This window comes from Amblyomma americanum, chromosome 8 (assembly GCF_052857255.1).
Source record: "Amblyomma americanum isolate KBUSLIRL-KWMA chromosome 8, ASM5285725v1, whole genome shotgun sequence".
NCBI classification, from domain to species: Eukaryota; Metazoa; Arthropoda; class Arachnida; order Ixodida; family Ixodidae; genus Amblyomma; species Amblyomma americanum.
In genome coordinates, this window is record NC_135504.1 from 60,754,830 (window position 1) to 60,775,214 (window position 20,385).

Genomic DNA, 20,385 nt, shown 5'->3' on the forward strand with positions numbered 1-20,385 from the left:
CCTTGTGTACAAACCACTTTGAGCGTACAGCTGACCGGATAAGCGTGGATTGCACTTTATGCCTTTGGGGCTATAGCGTTCGAATCAAAACATTTAGGAGTTCTGTTAACCTAATTTTTTTTGTGCGAGCAATTCTAGTGTTATTCATCATAGCTTATTTGCAGGTGTCTGTGGTTTTAGTGGTGTCTTTAGATTGCTCTCTTGGCTTTGCAGATAACACCGTGAAACTCTACTACGATGAGAACGCAGACGTGTGGCGAAGGTTCCGTTCCTACCGGACTTTGGACAGCAATTTCAAGAACAGCAGGATAGCCTTCAATCAATCTCGCTGGTTTCTGGGGATGTGGGGCACCGCCTATATCAGGCTCATGTGAGACTTCACTAGACTTCCTGCTGTTTTGCGCATTACTAAAGGAGATCATGGAGTAATCATTAGAATATGACTCAACTAGAGCTTTATGCAGGTAATGGCCTGGAATGACGCAGTGCGTGAGCTGTTATGAGATTCAGCAGCTGAGCACGCAGTGGCGGCAGCGAATCACGACCGCAGCAGCTCTGTTTCGACGGAGACAAATTCGAAATTCGCCCGCGAGGTGCCAGATGTCAGCGCATGTAAAAGATTCACATGCGGCCGACATTAATCTTGTTCCCTGCATTGCTCAGACTGTTCACCGTACTTTTTAACAAATTTTAGCCCTTACCCTCATTGCTGGGTTTCGGTGCCCATTGTGTGCGATGCATACACTGCGCTGTGAGTTTCTAAATCCGCGCCTAATCGTAAAATCCCCCAAGCTCGTAGATTATGGTCACCATGGCAGGGATAGCCCTTACAAGAGCTGCTCAATTTCGCTGTCCATCAAGGGGGTACGTGTTTTATTAAAACGTTCTTAGCAGTTATCCATGAAATGTTAAGACGCATAGCAGCGCCTGTGTCCTTCACAACCCTGGAAACGCAAGGAATAACTTCGTCTAGTGACACTGCAGCAGCATTGAACGTTAATCCGCAATACATAAGTACCATGTTAAGGAATTGTGTCACAGTCACTGTCAGTGTCACTGTTAGTTATTGTTGTACGTAATCCTGCGTGCGTGTCCGTATACCCAGTAGTGGCGCATGCCAAACAGCCAGGCCGTGCCAGAGAAAGTGTGCACTTCCATATGTGTGTGCAGGGCTCCCACCGGCCTAACTCTTCTCTAGTAGTGCAGCTCCTGGGAAGAGGTATCTTCCCAATCGAAAAAAATATTTTCCTTCGTTTTCAATCGCAAATGTAAAGACGCTCACTTCTGTAACAGTGCTCTAGTGATAACTCGTCTTACATGCTATTACACTTGTACGCGAAGTTTGTTATTTGGGGATATCAAAATTCACCGCTCTGTCTCAATCGACCTGGTGTGTTACCACCGTAGGAAAGATAACGAAACGCAGGAATACATGAGGCACATTAAACTTTCGAACACTTTCCAAATGCAGGTGAGCCTAGTGGCCGCAACTTCCAACAAATAGAGGTGTATCTCGATGCGTCTGTTTTACTCCACGGCACAAAACCCCAATCTGGACCAAAGAATATTCATGTCACATTAGTCCGGCACTAACAGATACGTTACTGTGCGATGTGAGTGCACGTTCAAGAACCTCAGGTGGTCGAAATTTCCGGAGCCCATCACTACGGCGTGCCTCATAGCCTGAGTCGCTTTGCGACGTTAAACCCCACACATCCTGAATCATCATAACAGATGCATAACAAAAGCTCGAGTATTAAGATCTTGGCAAGGAGCACGAAAAAAAGGCGCCGGAAATGTTTGCATCTTCTGAGATGATTTTTTATGCAATTTCTGATCAGCGTTGATATCTACAAATCATGACGTAACATTCCTCTCAGGGTATCCGTTAGACTGGTTTTAAGATATGTGTCATGAGGTGTCGGTATGTAAAAAAAAACAAGTGGTAATTGCTTTAGGCTTGCACGGTGCAAGGTAATATATTGAAGCATTGTGTTTTTTTTCTGACATTGGCGCTATAGAACTTTAGAATCCAGACTTCGACGGCAGCGATAAGGTTTTCTTCAGATCGCAAGAAGAAATTTCCTTTACACATACCTAAAGAGCTCTTTCAGACGACATTAACATTATGCATGTGAAAAACATCAATGTTCTAAAAATGGGACATAGAAGAAAACATGCTAAAATATTGTAAATGTGGCTCCATTTTTTCGGAGTATAATTTTAGAAAGAATATGAGTGTTAAAAATAAATTGTCGTCTTCGAGACGCTGCTGCTTACTGCGACGTTTAAACGGTTATTGGGCCTACTATAGTGAACGTTGTTATTCGCATCTTTCAAGGCTGTGTGGGTTCACATGTACCTGGCTATGCTTTAAGAGAAAAAAGTCTGCTAGATGCCTTACTGAAATGAATTGAAACCTGCTTCAAAACTTTTCTTAAATACTGAAAACCTAGGCAGAATTCGCTATTTATAACGGGTTGCACATCGCATACTTGTACGACCATCAGCTAAAACAAAAGTCATGCGCCGTCTTATCAGGCATCTAATCAAACTTGACATATTGATACTCTGACCAGAATGTCAGGTAAAATCTTCGATTGCGTTCTTAGTCAAAGGTTGAAGTTCCTTTCTGACAACAGCGACAGCGCCACTAAATTATCTGAAGAAACCTGACCCTCTTATGCTGAATACGACACAGTGGCAACATTAATTATTAGCCCTGTTATTGAAGCCGAAAATTACAGGAATTGGCCCGCTGAAGGCGACAGCTTGTTGAAATCTTGAGCTGTATCGTGGGCGCCTGAATATTCAACGTTTGTGAACATCCCCGCCTCAGCCTTCTAACTTGCACGCATTTGCAAAAAATTGTGCTTTGGGGTAGACATTACGCTGTCTTTGAGTAACTTGTTCTCACCTCTCCTTTAGTAACTCCCCCTCCTTTCTCCAGGCGCAGTTAAAGTGTCCACCCAGAGGTAAACTCTTACCGCCTGTTTCCTAACTTCGTGCGCCCTCCTCCTCTTCCTCCGCAGGGCGGGTCTGTGGGACGCCAGAACCCTGCGGAATGCAATGCACGCCACCCTCCACGGCAACTTCAGCGGAATCCTAACTAAGGCCGACTTCCACGGGTTTTCTATCATCAACAGCATCGGGAAGGACACGAGGCCTAGAGGACTTTCTGAGCCACACAGCCACGTGAGTTGCGTAATAGCCACCACGGCCTCACACGTCTCTGGACGAACCGTATTGTTCTATTCTCCTAAGGCGTTTTCACTGTTTCAGGTTGTTTAAAAGTGAAAAATTGGAAATGGCGTTTGAGGAAAGGAAATGACGCAGCAACTGTCTCAGATATCTCGGTGGACACCAGATCTGCGCCGCAAGGGAAGGGATAGAGGGGGAATGAAAGAAGAAGGGAAGAAAGAGGGGCCCTAGTGGAGCTCACCTGAATAATTCCGACCACCTGGGGGTCTTTAACATCACTGGCATAGCACAGCACACGGGCGCCTTTTGCGTTTCGCCTCCATCGAAACGCAGCCACCGCTATCGGGTGCGAACCCTGGTACTCTGGCTCAGTTGACGAGAGCCTTAACCACTGAGCCACCGCTGCAGGTTACGGCAAGACGCAGTAATTAAAAAAATGGTTTTTGAGGAAAGGAAATGGAAGGATTATTCACATCTCCGTGGACACCAGAATCGCGCAGTAAGGGAAGGAATAAAAGAGAGAGTGAAAGAAGCAAGGAAGAAAGAGGTGCCGTAGTGGAGGTCTTCGGACTAATTTCAACCACCGGGGGATCTTTAACGTGCACTGACATCGAACAGCATACGGCTGCTTTTTGCGTTTCGCCTCCATCGAAGCCGCGGTTGGTCAGAGCAAAATTTTTCGCATAGGCCAGCATCTTCATAACTGCGAGCGAAACGTAAACGAGAGCCCTTGCAGAGAACTAGGGGCAGTGTGCCAATGAACCTAAAAAAGGGCCGGCAGTATTTTTGGGTTTTAGCCTATACATATTGATATCAACCGGTTTGTGGTATGATTACGATCCGCCATCCACATCCCCATCTACTTCTTTTCGCTGATCGCGGAGGCATTTCGCGGTCTGGTCGTCGGAAGATTTCACATAGTGGTGCAAAAAAACTCTGTACACTTTCAGATCAAATTTCTCAGCAGTCATATCTTCTTGATCTGCCGCACTGATATCAAACTTAGCGAGAAAGAGCTATAAGATATAAGTTTGCTGGGAATAGATGTTAGATGAAGCTTTGCTCACATTCAGGGCAGCATAATAGCGAACCCAGTTTATGCGCAGTGTGAATCCTTATTCGTTGCGACTTGATATGCTCTCTTGCAGATGTTTCGAGGCTACAAATACGGAGGTCCTATCCTGGATACCAACTGGTTCTTCATTCACACGGCGGCCATTTGGCCGGGTGGCAATGCCTACATCCCGGAGAAAATGGTCGCCGACATACTAAAGTAAGGCGCCCTTTAATATTCTCTGTCTGGTTCATTGAGTACCAGGAAACAGGTCGTAAGATAAGTGAGAACACTAGGGAGTCGTAAGCATAAATTTGCTAACGTGTAAAAAACATAATTGATAGGGCACTGTATCTAGACAACTGAAAATCTCTGTTAAGCCTGCGACTTTGCTTGCACTGAATAGTTTTTCGTCGGTCCTTCTTGAAAGGCGTTGTTGCTGTTACCTGCTGTTGTATAAGCTATGAGCACTGCCTTAATAAATAAAGGAGTTCATGGTAAAGGCGAGGCTAGCCTGAGTCCTTAAGAATCATGTTGATTCCTATTGAAGTCGGCTCTACGCATCTCAAATGTTGCGAATTAGAACGACGATTACAGGCCCTTTCTGAAGCGAGCCTTTGTAGTCGAAACTGCGGCTTCTGATTGTGTCCTAAAAGAACGACGTGTAAATGTCCCACATGTTAAATGCAACTTGGGAGCGCACAAAGCTGCAGTGTGAAAAAGCCAAGGTTACATTTCAACATTTGCCGCTCACTAGAAGCAGCTGTTACGTGGTCCAAGGCGAGAACGACGCAAGAACGCCCCGGACAAAGCAAACAGGCCGAGAGCATAGGGCCCGCACCGAGCATAGAGCACAGAGCACCCGAGTCCAGAGCACGCGCACCACCGAGGCACTTCATTCACTTCATCTTCACTCACATTATCCGTTGCACAGCCAAAGAATAAAAATATGCATCCTTATCAGGCGACCCAATAAAAAACGCAAAATAATCAATCAGAATAAAGCGAAGGAACGGGCCTCTGAATGTGTAGGGCCAAAATACAATAATGGACAACTATGTTGACTAGGCCATTTTTATTATACCACTCATTGCATAGACATCGGACACCTTCGCCATGGACATAGCATTCACTCGCACAAAACGCCTTAAAGCGGTGGCAGTACTACAAGCATGTTGCAGGCAGAACGAACGCCGCCCTAGGTTTTCGCGAGAGCTGTTGTCACGCGTCACCGGATAGTAAGGTGCCAGCTTCCCTTGCCCTCGTTGTCTATTGCGCAAGAGAGTATCTGCCCGCACCGGCAGTGTAAGTCCCGCGATAGCGTAGCGCAGCCGTTGTTGCCCCATTCACAGTGGCCTGAAGTTTTTTTACCAAGACTGTACCTTATGGCAAAGCATTTATGTTTTCCAGCAGTCGATATCCAATGTTTTCGGTTTTTAACAGCTGGCGCTGAGGTCTTAAGCTGAAGAAACTCATCTTGCATTATTGACAGCAATACACTGCTGCCCTTTGCCCTTGCGCAGGGAAGCCGATCTGGTAGGAATCAGCACCAGCAACAGTACGGACGAGCCCAACATTTTATTGCAGCGCGGGGGCGGCAACAATGTTCCGTACCTGGCCGCCTCACCTCCGAACCCCCTGAGGGCACCAGGCCCGGGCACGCGAGGCATGGTGAGTCTGCATTTTTTTTTCTCCGGTGGATCCGACTCTTTGCCTTCAAAACTGAGTTCACACAAAAAGGTGGAAGAGGCAAGAGACAGGCCAAGCATTAGTGCTTGTTAACATGAATTCAAAAGGCGATTCACAACTTGCCGAACCTGTAAAATTATGCCAATCTCTCCTTGATATGTCCCTTGCAGCAGAATAGTCTTCGCAGTTCCTCTCCTGTGCTGGTCGCGACGACCCTAATCCAGCAAATGACATAATCGCATGTCCCCACAAAACTATGAACTCTCGCCACTTGTTTTGTTTCTCTTTGAGTGCACTCTATCTGCGTAAGGCAACACCGCATATTTGTTTTCTACGTTACAAGTCTCGGCTCTACATAGTCGTATGATGCGTCCTTCGGCTATTCAATCTTCGGCTGTACTTCCAGCGTACTGCTGGCCAGTGGATGAGTTCATGTTCAGTGCTTTCCTGCAATAAACAAGGAAGGTGCAGGAAAGGCGCAGACAAAATCCAATAACAAATTCCTCGGAAGCTACCTACTCCTCTGTTGACAGCCACGGTTACAGACCGGTTCTGCACAATGATTATAGGCTCAAGGGACCATACCGTTCGATAATGCATGCTATCGCAGCTGAGAAGTAGAGCATATATCACTTTCTATACTGATATACCTTGTCTTTCTGCCCCACGCCACCGAGAGGCTTTGTTTCGACGTATCAAAAAGTACAAAACGCTTAAACAGTGGTATTATTTTAGCAAATGCATCTTATTTCGGTGAATAATTAACATGCTGCAGTAGGCACTTGGTAACTGAAGGCCAAAGGCGGACAAAATGTTGTTCAAGCGGATTTCGCTTACACGAAGGTTAATGCACACGATGTGAAAGTGGTTATGCGAGTGGTCGAATAAATGGGAAGTTCGGAACAATTGGCTGTTAGACACCCACTATTCAGAGTAGTGTGGTCTACAAGAAGGTGTCAAGATTATTCGCGCCATAATTGGGAGTTTTTGCTCCACAGCAATCTGTTCTCATTACACGAAACATGTGGAGCTATGTAGAGTTGTGACACTGCGCCCTCTGACCAGCCGCCAGAATAGCATGAGGTGGAGAGCCCACGTCTAGTGCGCATTTAACCCCTTAGCTTCGGTGCAAATGCAGTCAAGGTCGACTTCAAAGCAATAAACAGCGAATAAATGAGGAATCTTGTGGTCATCAGGCGCCAAAAGAAAGCTTTTAATATCATACTCCAACATACCGCAAGCGTGGGCAGCAAAAGGCACGAGTTCTACAATCACGGAGTAACGCCATGTTTAAAAAAAAGGTTGTGTCTACTATCTATTTCTGTAACGCATTTATCTCCTCCTTAAAGGAGTCCAACGCTTGCCCGCTGTTAGTATGAATTTGAAGTTCAGGCCGAACAAATCTTCAATATTTAAAATATATAATCCTTGTTTACGTTGTACGTTTTGTACAACGCTATTCTGTCATTCTTTTTCAATTTATTTCAGTGATAAATTTGTTCAGTGAGTCTAAATTTATGTACTGATAGCAGCATTGTTGACGATATGATGAAGGCACTGCCAAGGTTTAACTATAAATTTCTGTAAGCATCACTTGCTCCTTGACTGCCACCACATGAGCACGACCCTCCAGCCTTTGTCAATGGTTTTCTGTAAACAGTTAGAATGCTTTGCTGCTGCATCTTTGCTCAGCTGGACACTCTGCTGGAGTTCCCGCACTGGAAGCGGGTGTTGGGTCGAGACAGACTCTGCTTCTCTGTCACCTCGGCCATCAACTACGTGTACAGCAGCGTGGCCAAGATTGACTTTGTCTACCCGATGCGGGACAACGAGAAAGTGCAGCGGTACCACCGGTTGCGGGTGAGTATTGAAGAAATCCACCCGCTACAGTAATATTCCTTTCGCTCCTAAAAATGACAACAAAGTTGGTTTCAAGAAATTGAAGTCTGCCTTAAGGGTATTACGGGATAGGGGTTAACGCCCATATATGCAGAATTGGTCATTCTCTTGAAGGAGTATGTACACAATGATGTTGAAGCCACTACTGCGCATTAATCACCATGCGAGACAACCAGGCAGACCTCTCCTTCTCCATTAAAGTCCCTCCCTCCTCCCTCCCATATGACATTCGCCAACGACGGCTAAATAATTTGTAACCGAATTTTATCTGACATGCTGTTTCGGTTTTAACAGCCGAACGATGGCTGTGACCAGTCACGTGAGAATCGCTGCTTCATCGTTTAAATGTACTGCAGTGTTGAAGCCAGGCTTCCTCCAGTGCCGTAATGACAAGGAATGTGGAAGCAGCAATTATATTGCAGTTTTTTCATGTTTTACGTGACCTGTAGGCACACGTTGATGTCACAGTCCTCATTCGGTTGTTGGAACCGAAACCGAAGCAGCCCGAGAAAGAAATGCGATTATAAATTTTTTAAGCGGTCGTAGAAGAATGCCTGGTGATAATCCATGTATAATAATGCCTTAGGCATCATTAGAAACAAGAAAACACGCATCCAAAAGTTAGGTGTCCATACTCCTTTAATATTTATAGGTCCCTGGGAGTCATGCTACTCCTGGCCCAGTTGTGTAGTGGTTAAGCGATGTGCCGCTGCGCTGCGAGGGGAGGTGTTGCCACCATAGACGGTCACCGGCTTGTCCGCGTGGCTTCGACGTAGGTGCTGTGTTGGTATTTATAGCGGTGCCAGGTCAAGTGTTGAGCTTCTTCAGCGCACTGTACGTAGGAGGCGACGTCCAAATTATGTTAAGTTGGGCAGCATGGCATCGAGCGCGGTCGTGGCCTGCCTTTATGGACGAGCCTAAAAGGCATATTGGTGGTCTCTTGGACCGCGGTGTTGTAGGCGAAGACGATGCAAGGCTGCATGGAAGTACCAAGACTTTTGTTCGGCGTTGACATAAATGGCAACCATGTCTGCTATGGTCATGTTCAAGCGCTTCGCAAGGCCGTTGGTCTGCGTGTGGTACGCAGTTTTGTGGATGATTTTTGACTGTAATGCAGGGTAGCTCGCCTCAGCTTGCCTGTAATGCAAGAGTAGCTTGCCTGGCTGTTGCATTGCACATCATCGTCAGCGTCGGGTCACGTCTTCGTCAAGGAATAAACATTATGAGTAGGGTGCGTAGTAGAGACTGGGTGGCTGCGTCACTCTGAAGTCGAATAGCTTCGTGGTCGAGCTCATGTTTGCATGCGGCGTCGGCGTAATGAGTGCGGCCTGTTCGTACTACAGGGTCATGGACGATCTTCAGTGTTTCGCTCATGAGCAATCTGACCTCCTAATGTCGCAGTCTTTAGTTTCCCAGACACGGGCTGATAGACCTTCCTCGTACCGCAGCTGCGTACCTGCGGCATGGCGACGCGAACCACAAGGGTGACGACGATGATGAGCGAAAAATGCGGGTCGGCACATATTTCCCACGAAGGTAGTCGTCGTAGGTAGACGGCCCCCGTGGATAGTCGGCCTTGGCCGGAGCATGGCCGTGGTGCGTCAGTCGCAAAACCACAAAGAACGGTACGTCGGTACGAGCAGTGGTGAAGAATATAGCCAACCTCACCGCAAGGGAAGCACCACGGACGATGTTGGAGGTCTTCTAAGCGTCTCTTTTCTGGTCTTGAGCGTCGCTCGCAGGCTGGGCGTGCGGGGGCAGGAGCGCGGTGTTCTGGAACAAGTGGTTCACTTAGATGAGGGCTTAGAGGGTGTCGAACGTGGGCTGCGTACAGCAGATGCGTAGGTATTTGCTAGAGCTACCTCTGGAGGCGAGACGTGGAGCCAATGGTATGGTTCACATCTCCGCGAAGAATTTCCCCGAGTGTCTGTACTAGAGGCTCGTTGGAGGATGGTAACCAGCGGCGGAGCTGTTTCTGTATAATGTCGCGGTTGGGACCCCCGCAAGTTGTATCCGAATGCTGTGCCATTCGAGAGGGTTGTCGAGGTCGCTTGGAGCCGACTAGGAGGAATGATGAGCTCGTCATTCCAGGTGATTCATAACAGGTGATACAACTCGCCGAACAACTGGTTTTGTCATTCCAGGGTTTTGTCAACGGTGGTCTCTTCGCTAGTGAATTGAGGGATGGTCTTCGATAGATTTCGGGTCCCACCAGTGGAAGAGTTCTTTTTCAGTACATCGCACCAAAAGCTCCACCTTTTTCTCTTGCTTCATGTGATCATCGGCGCGTCAAAAGGTGCTTCCTGTCATGAAAAATTCCATCACTGTGTCTATCGGGGATGCGTGATTGCAGCAGCAGCTGCGGCTTTTCTTATCTAAAGGTGCTTGTGAATGTGTCGAACTCTCGCTTGAACAATTGCCATGTCACCAGAGAAATTTCGTGGTTTTCGTACCTAATTATGGCTGAGATTTCTGGTGCGAAGGAAACATGCCTTACATTCGTCACGTCGTCCCATTAGTTGGTCACGGCCACACGTTCCAACTGCTCAAGCCATTCTCCAGGATATTCACATGGTGAGCCATTCAACGAGGACCGTATTCTCGGCTCGGGAAGGATAAAGGACGCCGGTGTTGTAGTCATTGTCGACGTTGACGCTGAGCAGCATTTGTGGACTCGTGTGTGGTTCGGAAGTTGTCCGTGTTCAAGACACAAATTCTGAAGACTTCGGCAGCTCGGCAGTTCCTATTCGTTTAGGACGGTTTCTGTGGTTTTTCCGGTGTCTTCTTCGGGGTGGCTCGGGCTGCTTCGGCTGCTGTCAGGAGGTGATGTCGACAAAGACATCAAGCACGTCCGCCACCCAGCACCTCCCCCACATGTCACGAAGTGGTGACTGCAATCTGGCAGCGAGGAAGGGAGCGAAAATGGGTTTCAAAATAAAGTGCTTATTGGACTAGACCACATGAACTGAATGACTCGGCGGCAGCGTACTTGACGGGCGTTTAATAGAATGCCCGCCGCTCTCTGCCGTGCTGAATTTAATGCTAAAAAAGAACTTTCAAAAATTGTAATGCAAGGCAGCCACAGCGTTCTCGAACAACGTAGAATTGGTTCCACCGGTCCACCACATTTCAACCGGGAAATGTGGTGCTACCCATACCGGCCAACGAGGCAAGTGTGTTACACCTGTGGCCAACAAGGACACCGGATCAACGTTTGCCCGAACCCAGAAGCCAGGACCTGCAGACAGTGCGGGTGCCGAAACCCAGCGGAAGCACACCAGTGCACGCCTAAATGCATGTTGTGTGGAGGCGACCACGCGGCGGGCACAAAGGACTGTAAGCAGCGCCTGAAACCAGCGAGTGAGCTGTGATGGAGACCCCAACAACAGAATCGACGTAGTCGAAGCCGCAGCCGGGGAAGAAGACCAATATGGTTCGGAGACGAGAGCAGAGATCCGGACCGAAGCAAGTCACGGAGCCGCAGCCGCGGCAGAAACTGGAACCCAAACCAGGGGAACGACCGAGACGAGTCCTTCCCACCCCTGGGCAGCACGGGCAAGCAACAGCAGCAGCAGCAGCCGGGGCAGCAACAAAAGGAGAGAAATGGCTGCGGCACACAGGTGAGCTGGCGAGACGGTCCTCCCAAATCGCTCTTTGCTCCGCACTCCAACATAAACAATACACAAAACACAAAACAAAATTATTGGATCAGAACGCCAGCCTTAAACGCGAGCTGGAACAGTGTCGCGAGGAGATGAAGCAGCTAAGAAAGCAACTAAACGAAATAATTAGGGAAAAACAAGAGAACAGGGCAGGTTTTGTGCCAATAAGAACGCCCACACCACCAACCCAGGTGGAAGAAAACACACAGCAAAACACAGAAACAGATAACCCGATAATGAAACTTATGCAGGAAATGCGCAACGAAATGCAGGGAATGCGCAACGAAATGCAACAAACACAGCAGAAAGTGGATATGCAAGAGCAAAGCTTTAGAAATTACATAAAGAGTCAAACTACACAAAGAACAGTTAATGATGCCACTGTTAATGATGCCACTGGACACCGTTCGCCGCGACCTGATGGCTTCGGGCTATCCAGTTCTTTTATTAAAAAATCCGAGAATCGCCTAGCTCACCCGCCGCCACAGCAACCCCAGCGAGAGAAGAAGAAAAGGATTCCGATTCCCTACGTCCCCGGAGTAAGTGAAAGTTTATCCCGCATATTACAGTCGTACGAAGTCGACGTCGCACATGTACCCACGCAGAAGCTGCGACACGCGTTGGTTACAGTGAAAAGACAAGATAAAGAAGGAGAAGTTCCCGGGCATCGTGTATAGGGTTCCCTGCGCTGATTGTGAGCATGTCTATATCGGTGAAAAGGTGATTTTCGGAAAAGATTGCAGCAGCACCAAAATGATGTCAAGAACAAGCGCGTGGCAACAAACGCACTGGCTGATCATGCTATCTCCGAGGGCCATTACATCGACTGGGACGGCGCGAAGATAATCGGAATAGAAAAGAGCAAGACGACAAGGCTTTACCTAGAATCTTTTTATATTCAGACGACGGCAAACACGCTTAATCGCAACGAAGGCAATCTACCCCCGATATATTCTCGCTGCTTGCGTCATACCATGAAACCTATATAACCTACCTTCACTCCTGTCTTTCATTCATTGTGAACAAGACCCCCGTAAGCCGGGGCCGAAACGTCATCTTTTTAACGATTGGTTGGCGCTTGAAGATTTTCCGCCATACCAGGGACAGGCTCTTCAACGAGCGCAGGTTCAGCACCGAAACCCCCAGTACGAGCAATGCTAACCAAATATGGCAGAACGACGCCAGCAACTAGAGATATGGCAATGGAACTGCAGGGGATACGCACGCAAGCAAGGTCTCCTGCAGCAATACATATATTCTAGAGGAACCCCACCAGATTTAGTTTTAGTACAAGAGACAAATAACACCCCGACTCTCAGGGGTTACACATGTCAGGAGGGCAGTCGCACCGCCGCGCTAATCAGCAAGAGGTTGGTGGCAATAGAACACAAACAGATAGAAGACACACAAATAGATAATGTTATAACCGAGATAATTCCCAAGAAGAAAACGAAAGCCAAAAGAACCTTCGTAGTTAACCTGTATAGCCCGCCAAGGCAAACAAATGGCGATTTCATTAGGCTCTTTGCGGAAGCGAAGAAGATCGCAGGCCACAACAACCTGGTCATAGCAGGCGACATCAACGCAAAAAGTCCAAGATGGGGATACCCTAGAGATGACAAGAAGGGACGCTGCATATGCACGGCGGCAGAGAACACTGGATGCGAGCTTCTGACTGACGAAAGTCAGCCAACCAGGCAAGGCAGCAGCGTGAGTCCAGATACTAGCGCGGATCTAACCTTCGTGAGAGGAAACAGTCAAGTGGAGTGGGAAAATCTACACGAAAATCCAGGAAGCTACCACTTCATAATCAGGACAAGCATGGTAGCCAAGGCCGTCAAAAGGAAAATCGGCACGGCACGAATCACGAACTGGGATGCCTTTAGGGCGCACTGCGCACAGCGCGGCATCAGATCCGCCGAGGAGTGGCGCCAAAAACTCAGGCGCATACAAGAGGCACACACGAAGGAAGTGGATAGGACGGAGAAGGCACCGGAAGTGGATAAAAGACTCCTCGGGCTGTGGGAGGCAAGACGCGGGCTCACCAAGCGCTGGAAAAGGCAGAAGCTAAATACGAAGCTCAAAAGAAAGATCGCTGAGGTAACTGACCGGGCAGAACAGTACGCAGCACAACTGGCAAGACAGGGCTAGCGACAGTTTAGCAACTCGCTGAACGGCACGCTCGGTACAGCCAGGACGTGGCAGATACTCAGGGCTCTCATGGATCCAACCCAAAGCAAACGGAAAACAACAAATCAATACAAAGGCTAGTGCATCAGTACAGCGGCACTGAAGGACAGCTACTAGAAGAGGTCCGGAACAAATGCTTTGGGAAGGAACAGGTAGAAAGCTACAAGGAGGAATACAGAGGCGAAGAGAATGCGAACATGGATAGGCCCATCACCAGGGAGGAAGTGATTGAGGCGATGAGGTCCGCCACCAAGAACACGGCAGCGGGGGCAGATAAGATCAGCAACCCGCTAATCAGAAACCTCAACGACAAATCCATAGACGAACTAGTCGAGTACCTCAACAAGCTTTGGCAGGAGGGCGTAGTACCAGCAGAGTGGAAGCACGCAGTGGTGGTCATGATACCGAAACAAGGCAAAAAGCTCTCGATCGAGAACCTAAGGCCGATCTCCCTAATGTAGTGTCTAGGCAAGCTTTACGAAAGGATAATCGCCAAAAGAATCCAAACACACCTAGAGAGAGAAAGGCTATACCCAGACAGCATGTTCGGCTTCACAGCTAATCTATCCACTCAGGACATACTGCTACAACTCAGAGAGGAGGTCCTTACCACAATGCCTAGGGCTGGAGAAAACGTGGTCATTGCCCTAAACATCAAAGGAGCCTTTGACAACGTCAGCTACGCGGCCATTATGGAAGGCATCAACAATACCAATTGCGGAAGAAGGGTTCATAACTACATCAGGGCCTTCTTAAGCGACAGAACTGCAACGGTTGGTCTGGGAGAGCTAAGAAGCGATTCTTTCTCCACACCATGCAAAGGCACACCCCTAGGATCAGTTATCTCACTAATCTATTCAACGTGGCGATGATCGGGCTAGCAAGGCAACTGGAAAGAATACCGGGAATTCAACACGCGATGTACGCGGACGACGTCATGGTATGGGTTACCCAAGGCTCGCTCGGGGAGAAACAGGACAGGCTACAGGGGAAGAAAATCCCAGAAAAGCACATGATAAGGCTGCTGGGTATGTGGCTGCAAAGGAGTGGGAAGTGCAGCCACACCATTAGCCTAATAAATAAAGCAGCAGAGCAGGTAGGGCGAATGATCAGCAGGGTCTCACACAGGAGATATGGCATGAAAGAAGAGGACACACTCAGACTGGTTAACAGCCTGATAGTCAGCCGTGTCACATACTCCTTGCCCTACCAAGTGACAACGAAGACAGACAGGGAGCTCTCCATCTACCCAGGAATACATCAAACGAAAAATTGCTCCTACTAGGAATCAGCAACACCTTTTACGAACTGGGAGAAGCCCTGCTCAGAGCGCAAACTATGAGACTCCGTGGCACGACAACAGGCCGGGCGCTACTGAAAAGGATAAGGGTGGATACACAAGGTCACATGGACGGGTACCAGGACGTGCCAGACGGAATCAGGGGAATACTTAGGGTAGCCTCCCTGCCTAGGAATATGGATCCGAACCTGCACGAGGGCAGACGGAAAGCGAGAGCCGAGTATGAGGAACGGGGACTGGCCCAACTGGAAAGCACAGTCTATACGGATGCGTCACTGTACCTAACCGGGAGGAAACGCACGGCCGCAGCGGTGGTGGTCAATCACAAGGGAGACCTGGTTACATGCGCAGCAGCCGGGGTTGCGGACGCAACAGAGGCCGAGGAGATCGCCATAGCCTTGGCGGTAGCTAATGGGTCCAGGGAAAACAAATCCCTAAATATACTTACTGACTCGAAGGAGACATGCAGAAACTACATTAGAGGGAGAATAGGTAGCGTGGCCCTAAACATACTCAGAAAGGTGAAATGCTTGGATAGAAAACACATGCACAACCTGATATGGATACCCGGGCACGCAGGCATTAAGGGGAACGAGAAGGCCGACGGCCTCGCTCGCGAGTTGAGTTTCCGAGCGGGGCAACCGGACGACTTCTACACCCAGGCCTGCGACGGGGGTACGCGGAGCACCTGGGCCTATACAGGGGCATGAGATATAGGTACCCACTGCCACACAGGGTGCTAACAAAGGAGGAGGCGACCGGGTGGCGCAGCCTGCAGACGGGTGTTTTTCCCAACCTACACCTACTGAACAAGATGTTTCCAACACAGTACAAGGCCACATGCCCTTGGTGCGGGGCGGTGCCGACACTCTACCACATCACGTGGGAGTGTGAGCGAAACAGAACATTCCACCAACACGAACACCAGAGTGCGGAGCAATGGGAGAGCCGGCTCGTCAGCAGCGAGATCACAGTCCAAAGGACCCTGGTGCAGCACGCTTGTGAGGCAGCGCGGCTCAGCGGAGCCCTGGAATAGGGGCCCGACCTTGCGAGGACAGGACCCGGGACCGCCTGAGACGAGGACGCCGCGGGTCCTGCAACCGCGAATTCCTTAAAATATCCAATAAAGTTTGCTTACCTTACCTTACCACCGGTATGTGATAATTCTAGATTAATCTAGACGCCTCTTGCGTTATAAACAAAGCGCTAAAGCCGCGTGCAGGCAGCTTTGAGTAATAAACATCCATTACAAAGCATTGCGACATTATCAATAACCTTTTTGTCTACAATATCTAGCTTGAATAATAATATTTGAAATAAAGAGATGGCCACGTTTCTAGACTAGTGCGTTTGGTGGGATTTTTATAGAGCCCTCGTGTTCCTAGAAATTGGCCCCAAAGGCTTAAGATTTCGGTTGTTTACACATGAAAAACCGTGTCAGGCCATGCTTAAATTCGCGTCAGACGAACTGACGCGTCCACCTGGAATAGTTTCGCTCCGAGCGTAGCCGCCTTGCATGTGCAAATACGAGGGTTGAGCTGGAAATTTGAAGGCACGTATCTCGGAACCCACGCATGCTAGGAAACTTTTACCGGATTATATTGTGCAGCAATTCGGCTGCTTATAAGTTTCGAATATAAAGATGACCGCTTGTTGCAGGCACTGTAGAGTTTGCTATTCGATTATAATTCCTGAGGTGTTTGACGGCCTCACTATCTACAACTGTGTTGGCCTGACCGCATAACTTAATTCCATAGGTGTATTTCACCTAACGTTAGACGCCTAATTTTATTGGTTTATTGGGGTTTAACGTCCCAAAGCGACTAAGGCTATCAGGGACACCGTAGCGAAGGGCTCCGGAAATATCGACCGCCTGAGGTTCTTTTACGTGCACTGACATCGCACAGTACACGGGCCTCTAGAATTTCGCCTTCATAGAAATTCCGCCGCCGCGGCCGGGATCGAACCCGCGTCTTTCAGGTCAGCTCCGAGCGTCGTAACTACTGAGCCACCGCGGCGGCTTCGCCTAATTTTAAGAAATCTGTAAAGCAGACGTATGCGGAACGTTTTTTCGGCAGCTGATAACTGCAGCTATGAAATTTCAGAACTATTTTTTTTTTCTGTTGGGAGGTTGGGACGATAATTACCTCGTTTCGGTCGCCTTGGTTGCGCCCGTTTTTGAGCGGATTGCCTTCTTTGCGCGGCGATATTCGCAGTTCGTCGCAAAAGACGCGAGCACAGGCAGGTATCCAGTGGAGGAAATAGAGGCCAGTTACTACTTCGACAACACCACGCATACCCACTTCTGGCGCTATCTCAGTGGAAGCGAACTGCGGCGATTCTTTGCCTACGACACCGGGGACACGCTGCTGTACAAGGTGCGTGCATTTCGGTCGCCTTGCAATAAAAACTGAGTGGCAATTCCCGTAAATGGCGAACGAGTTAAAATCTTGATGTGTGTTTGTGCAAGGACGATGTGAAGGAATGCTATAAGAGAATATGGTGAAAACAATAACGTGGCCCATTTAAAAGGGCTATGCGACCTATCGATCAAGTGGACAATGGCAGTGGACAACATGCATGCGCTTTGTGATGACGTCATTTCATACAGCCGAGAGCCATGAGAATTTGGAGAGGGCGCTGTCTGGCTGCAGCAATTTAGCCTAAAAAGCTTGCGCGGCTTGAACATTCATTACATCATGTCCTGCTGTAACACGGGGCTACTTTGGAGCTCCATAAAGAACTTGGGGAGATTTGTTAACCACATTCTTAAGGAACACAATGCGATATCATTTAGTCTAGTGTCCGCTAATGGGTAAGGAGTGACTAAATTTCTTGCGATTTGAGCGCCAAAACGGCGGTTGGAACCGGTTTCGTTGATCTTGTGTAGATGTGCATGTGTCATTACCTAGAATATTCGAGTACCTTGCACTGAATTATCATATGGGATTACACTAATCCGACCGACTAATGCATTATTTTCTATTTTTTAGAGTGGCCTACTTTCTAAATATTGGAGGTCTTTGGAAATTTTCGGCACTGGGCCAACTCTCAAATTCTGAGGGTGCTCACATTTCCATCTTAAGCGATGCCCTACGATTGGTCCACTGGTGGTCACGCGACGTTAATGACGTCTGTACCTTCTCACTCACATTCATAGAACGCGGGGAGTTCTTCGCCCAATGCCGCAGTGCTGCGGCGAGTAAGCGATGCTCCACTGCCCCGGAAGGTGGTTGTTTCCAGCACAGGTTGCTCTTCCCGAGCTCACGTAAAAACTCGAGCGCTGCGCCACGGTGGGTAGGTGGCAACTACAATGAATTTGGCAACGTTGGGCGGTTTGTTCACAGTGCAGTGGCTAGGTTGTGATGGTATCACGGGGTCACGTCCCCTCTCCGGATCAAATGGAAAAGTTCGTGAGGAATTTCGAATTGCTCAGTTCTGTGGATAATTTTAGTCACGTGAACCTTATGACGTCAAGAAGAAACTGACCAATCAATTAATATTATTACAGAGGAATCGAAACCTGCATGACAATGACGCAAATGCTCTGGCACCGAAATCCTTTCGGCGGTTTACATATCCATGTTTGAGAGGTTACAGGAACATGCCGTATTGAGTAGTAACCCTTCGGCACTCCGAATTTCTAACCCCTCACCCATAGGCGATCTACTACAGAATTATGTCACCCCCGCGTGTTCGCAGGTGACGGAGATGCTGAAGGCGTACAAAGGGGACAAGTGCGTCGTATTTGACGACATCGGTGAAGACTCTGAGGCGGTGAACATCACTGTCGCCGGTCGGAGGATAACCTTCGCAAAGTACGAGCTCCTTGGGGCCGTGCGCAGCGCCCTCGTGAACACCTACGGAGCGCCCTCTGCGGGCTAGGCCACGTGGCCCTCTTGAAGTGGTTGCATCTGTAACCCTTCCGCTTTTCCACGTGGGCGCTGCAGACGTCAGCAGGTTGACGAACTTGAACACTCCTTTTACCTTTCGACCCAGCCCGTCACTCAAACAGCTCTCCCTTGCCTCCTACCTCCACTCATTTACTTTTTATTGTGTTGACGTTCAAATGCTATCACGGATTTCATTGCTTCTGCATTTGAATCTCCTTCCCCACTTGGGCCAGGAGTGTGCATTAAAGCACAGTCTCTACCTTCTTGACGATTAGAATAGAGTGTGATATTTCCAACTCCTCCTCTTGTTTTGTGTTTCGGTAGTCGCGAATTTTTTGCGCCTTCGTGTTTAGCCGTTGGCCTGTTGTCGGGTTTGGCTGCTGTATTTTTTTTAATGAAGCCCGAAATTTAAACGGCGACGTAGTTTTTTTTTTCGAGCGTGCAGATATTGTTTCCGGCAACAAGCTTGTTGTGGCGCACCAAATGATCTCCTTACTTTTCTAAACAGTCTGTAACGAGTCGAGAACCGCTTCTAGCACGTTTTTAGAGTTGCTTTAGTCTACAGTTTTAGCTCTCTTAGTGCTTACAGGTGCATAGCTTTGTTCAATTTAATTATCTGGAAGCGGTTTTTGTGCACATTATATTAGTGATTCGATACTAACAATATTGTGAGAACATAAGTTTGCTGTGTTAGAAAGATAATACTGCATTTTTCTGCTCAAGGGTGAGTAACGGATGCCACAAAAAAACTGGAACTATGCATATTGTTTTGCCTAACACCCTTTGTATTGTTCTCTAATGATAGTTTCTATATTGTTGCAGGTTTAGTGTTTTTGGAGTATTGTTGTACAGCAGTTGCTATTGACAGAAGCGCTTTAACGCCATGAATTTCTGCAGGCTGATTTCGCTAGAAGTCTTTTCTAAACAGCACTCAGCTTTCTCCTTCTTGACCCATTTAGATGCTTCGTAGCATCCCTATCAGCTGTACGAAAAAAAAAACGGAATTTCATTTTTTAGCTTATGCCTTTTGATAATGTTCGCGTTGAGAATTTCACCAGTGGACGCGGTGAAAGTTCTTTGTAGAAATGTCGGCAGTGTCACCAGCAAATTCATGCGAAATAAAGAAATGTAGGACAACTTCCGAGTGTTTTCTGTGCCTTTGCACTGAAAGCATGTCGATTATGCAGACCGGATGAGGCCTATCACGCAGTGCGTTCAGCTTTGAAATGCGGTACACATCCGACCACGAACAACCAGCGCATGTCTCAAAAAGCGCGAGAAGTCTTACATTGCTTCAAAAACCAGCCAAGATCGCCCCTTAATCTGGAGAGACAGGCCCTTTAGATACGGAAAGAGAACTTTGGCTGATAAGAGCTTTTATTGGCAAAGGGCGAGTGGAAAAGGTTATTTTTCTAGTTGCGTAGGGTTCGAGGGAATATCGAGATGCACGCGATTGTTCGAGGCGGTACAGCAAAGAATGGGCAAAGGGAGGAGTCG

The 20,385-nt window shown here is 48.2% G+C and overlaps 2 protein-coding genes across 2 annotated transcripts in view; both read left to right on the forward strand.

Annotated features, from left to right (window-relative positions):
* Positions 1-20,385, forward strand: part of LOC144102418 (sodium-coupled monocarboxylate transporter 2-like) — a 639,582-nt gene that overhangs the window by 404,799 nt on the left and 214,398 nt on the right. The window lies entirely within an intron of this gene.
* On the forward strand, positions 342-18,880 carry LOC144101522 (uncharacterized). Its single transcript, XM_077634694.1, has 7 exons — positions 342-370; positions 3,033-3,195; positions 4,350-4,474; positions 5,779-5,926; positions 7,637-7,804; positions 17,212-17,373; positions 18,698-18,880. Exons 1-7 carry the CDS (start codon positions 342-344, stop codon positions 18,878-18,880), a joined length of 978 nt encoding a protein of 325 aa, XP_077490820.1.

What these genes read in the sequence shown, in the direction of transcription:
- LOC144101522 (XM_077634694.1), top strand. Translation starts at nt 342, where the DNA reads ATGTGGGGCACCGCCTATATCAGGCTCAT. An exon ending in ACCGCCTATATCAGGCTCAT is followed by an intron (nt 371 to 3,032) that starts GTGAGACTTCAC and finishes CTTCCTCCGCAG; the next exon opens with GGCGGGTCTGTGGGACGCCA. An exon ending in GCCCGGGCACGCGAGGCATG is followed by an intron (nt 5,927 to 7,636) that starts GTGAGTCTGCAT and finishes ATCTTTGCTCAG; the next exon opens with CTGGACACTCTGCTGGAGTT.